Raw genomic sequence first — 1,952 nt, 5'->3', positions numbered from 1 at the left:
ATGCCTCCAAGTAGGGCGCCTGCAGCCCCTAGGGCGGATAATGATGAGATGTATCAGATGGCTCATGCCATGAATACAATGGCAGTTGCTGTGACTGCCCATACCCATGCGAAGGCGCAAAGGGATGTAGAGAAGCGTGAGAGGGAGATCATTGCTGCTGGATCTAGAGTTCTCACCAGTTTCAATAATCAGACTCCTCCTAAGTTTAATGGGGAGGGAGGTCCTGATACTGCGGATTTGTGGCTCCAGGCTATGGAGAGGATCTTTGGAGCAATCCATTGCCCCGAGGGGGAGAAGGTGGTTTTAGCGACCTATCAGCTGCTGGGAGGTTCAGAATATTGGTGGGGGAACACCAGGCTTATTATGGAGGCCGCTTATGAGGAAATAAATTGGGAGAACTTCAAGAGGAGGTTCTTAGCTAAGTACTTTCCCGAGACTGCTAGGGAGAGGTACGGAGAGGAATTCCTGCAGCTGCGCCAGGGGGGCATGAACGTGGAAGCCTATGCGAAGAAGTTTGAATCCCTGTCAAGGTTCTTTCGTTTCTTCAGGGATGGCATAGATGAGACTTATATGTGCCGTCGATTCCAGGATGGTTTGAGGTACGAGCTGCAAGACGCAGTGGTGCCGCTAGGGATTCGACACTTTCAAGTGCTGGTTGAGAAGTGTCAAGAGGTTGAGGATATGAGAAATAAGCGGGTGGACCGCCAAGGTGATTTTTGTGATGGAGGACCTAGTCGTTCAAGTGGTCAGACCCAAAGATCGAGTCAGAATAGTGGGAGGCAAGGGAATAAGCCTTACGACCGTTCACAGAAAAATAGAGGACTGGGTCGCTCTGTGAATCAAGGGAGTCGGGGTGGAGAGAAGCATACTTGTTACCGATGTGGTCAAGAGGGCCATTATGCAAGTGAGTGTGGAAATAGGGGACCAGGAGCTGTTTGTTTCAACTGTCAGAAGCCGGGTCACTTTGCTAGAGATTGTAAAGCCCCAAAGGCCGGACCGTCGGCGAATGTGGCACAAGGAGGTCGACCCGCGGATAGAGGAGGTGTCTACTGTATGGGCACTAGGACGAGTGGTCAGACCAGTAATGCCATGCGTGGGGATTACTAGATTGCAGGTAACGCTTTAACTGCATTGATTGATGTTGGGGCAACCCACTCTTACGTATATTGGTGTGTGCTGTTTGCTTGGGATTGTTTGTTTGTCACTGCTTTTGTTTTTGAATGTTTCTACTCGGTAAAGGACATAGTAGTAATTATAGCATGGTTGCACTATTTAGTGGTAATTTGGAATTAGAGTGCGACGCACGTCAAGGGTCAGCGGACCTAGTGTTGTTAGAAGATGAGTATGCGAATGGTGGTTACCTTAAGGGTTTAAGTGGGTGTTTAAGACATATTAGGATTTTGAAATGTGGATTATTAAGGGTAAATCACGTGATGATTTCAGGTAGGAGACCAAGTATCACGTTGGTAAGTGACGATCTATACATAGTTTGGGAGATTGTGAGTATAGATGTAGTTATGAGCTGAAACCTTAAGAAATTAATTGTGGGTTAAGTATGAAATGGAGAGATGTTTGGGTAAGAACGAGGAGTTCAGCCTCGAGTAATGAGTTGTATGCCCGTAATAAGAGATACAAGAGGTATATAGTATGGAAATGCCTATAGAATTGTAGTCGTGTAAGCAAAAATCGTTAGTTGTTGGCGGGTAAATCATAAGAGAAAGTGAATTTCTCGAGTAGTTTGAAGAGATTAGTCAAGATTTGAGTAGAGGCCCGATATGGATGAACATTTAAGTTAGCGATTTCAGTCGACCGAGAGGGTTGAATAACCGAGTAGCACCTTGAAGTTATAACATCATAGGAGTTGAGGCGGAAAAGTTTTAAGTAATTCAAGTTATGGACGGAAATTTTTAGAAAATTTTCTAGAAATGTCGTGTATGAGTAAAAAAAGGGAT

At 45.5% G+C, this 1,952-nt stretch overlaps 1 protein-coding gene across 1 annotated transcript; it reads left to right on the top strand.

Annotated features, from left to right (window-relative positions):
- Positions 1-1,107, top strand: LOC123886155. The gene has a single exon (XM_045935492.1). It carries the CDS (start codon positions 1-3, stop codon positions 1,105-1,107), a length of 1,107 nt encoding a protein of 368 aa, XP_045791448.1.
- Positions 1,108-1,952: the final 845 nt, after the last annotated feature.

Source organism: Trifolium pratense, linkage group LG5 (genome assembly GCF_020283565.1).
Source record: "Trifolium pratense cultivar HEN17-A07 linkage group LG5, ARS_RC_1.1, whole genome shotgun sequence".
In the NCBI taxonomy this organism is placed as follows: domain Eukaryota; kingdom Viridiplantae; phylum Streptophyta; class Magnoliopsida; order Fabales; family Fabaceae; genus Trifolium; species Trifolium pratense.
The sequence above is the reverse complement of the archived record's forward strand: the minus strand, read 5'-3'. Positions and strand labels throughout refer to the sequence as shown.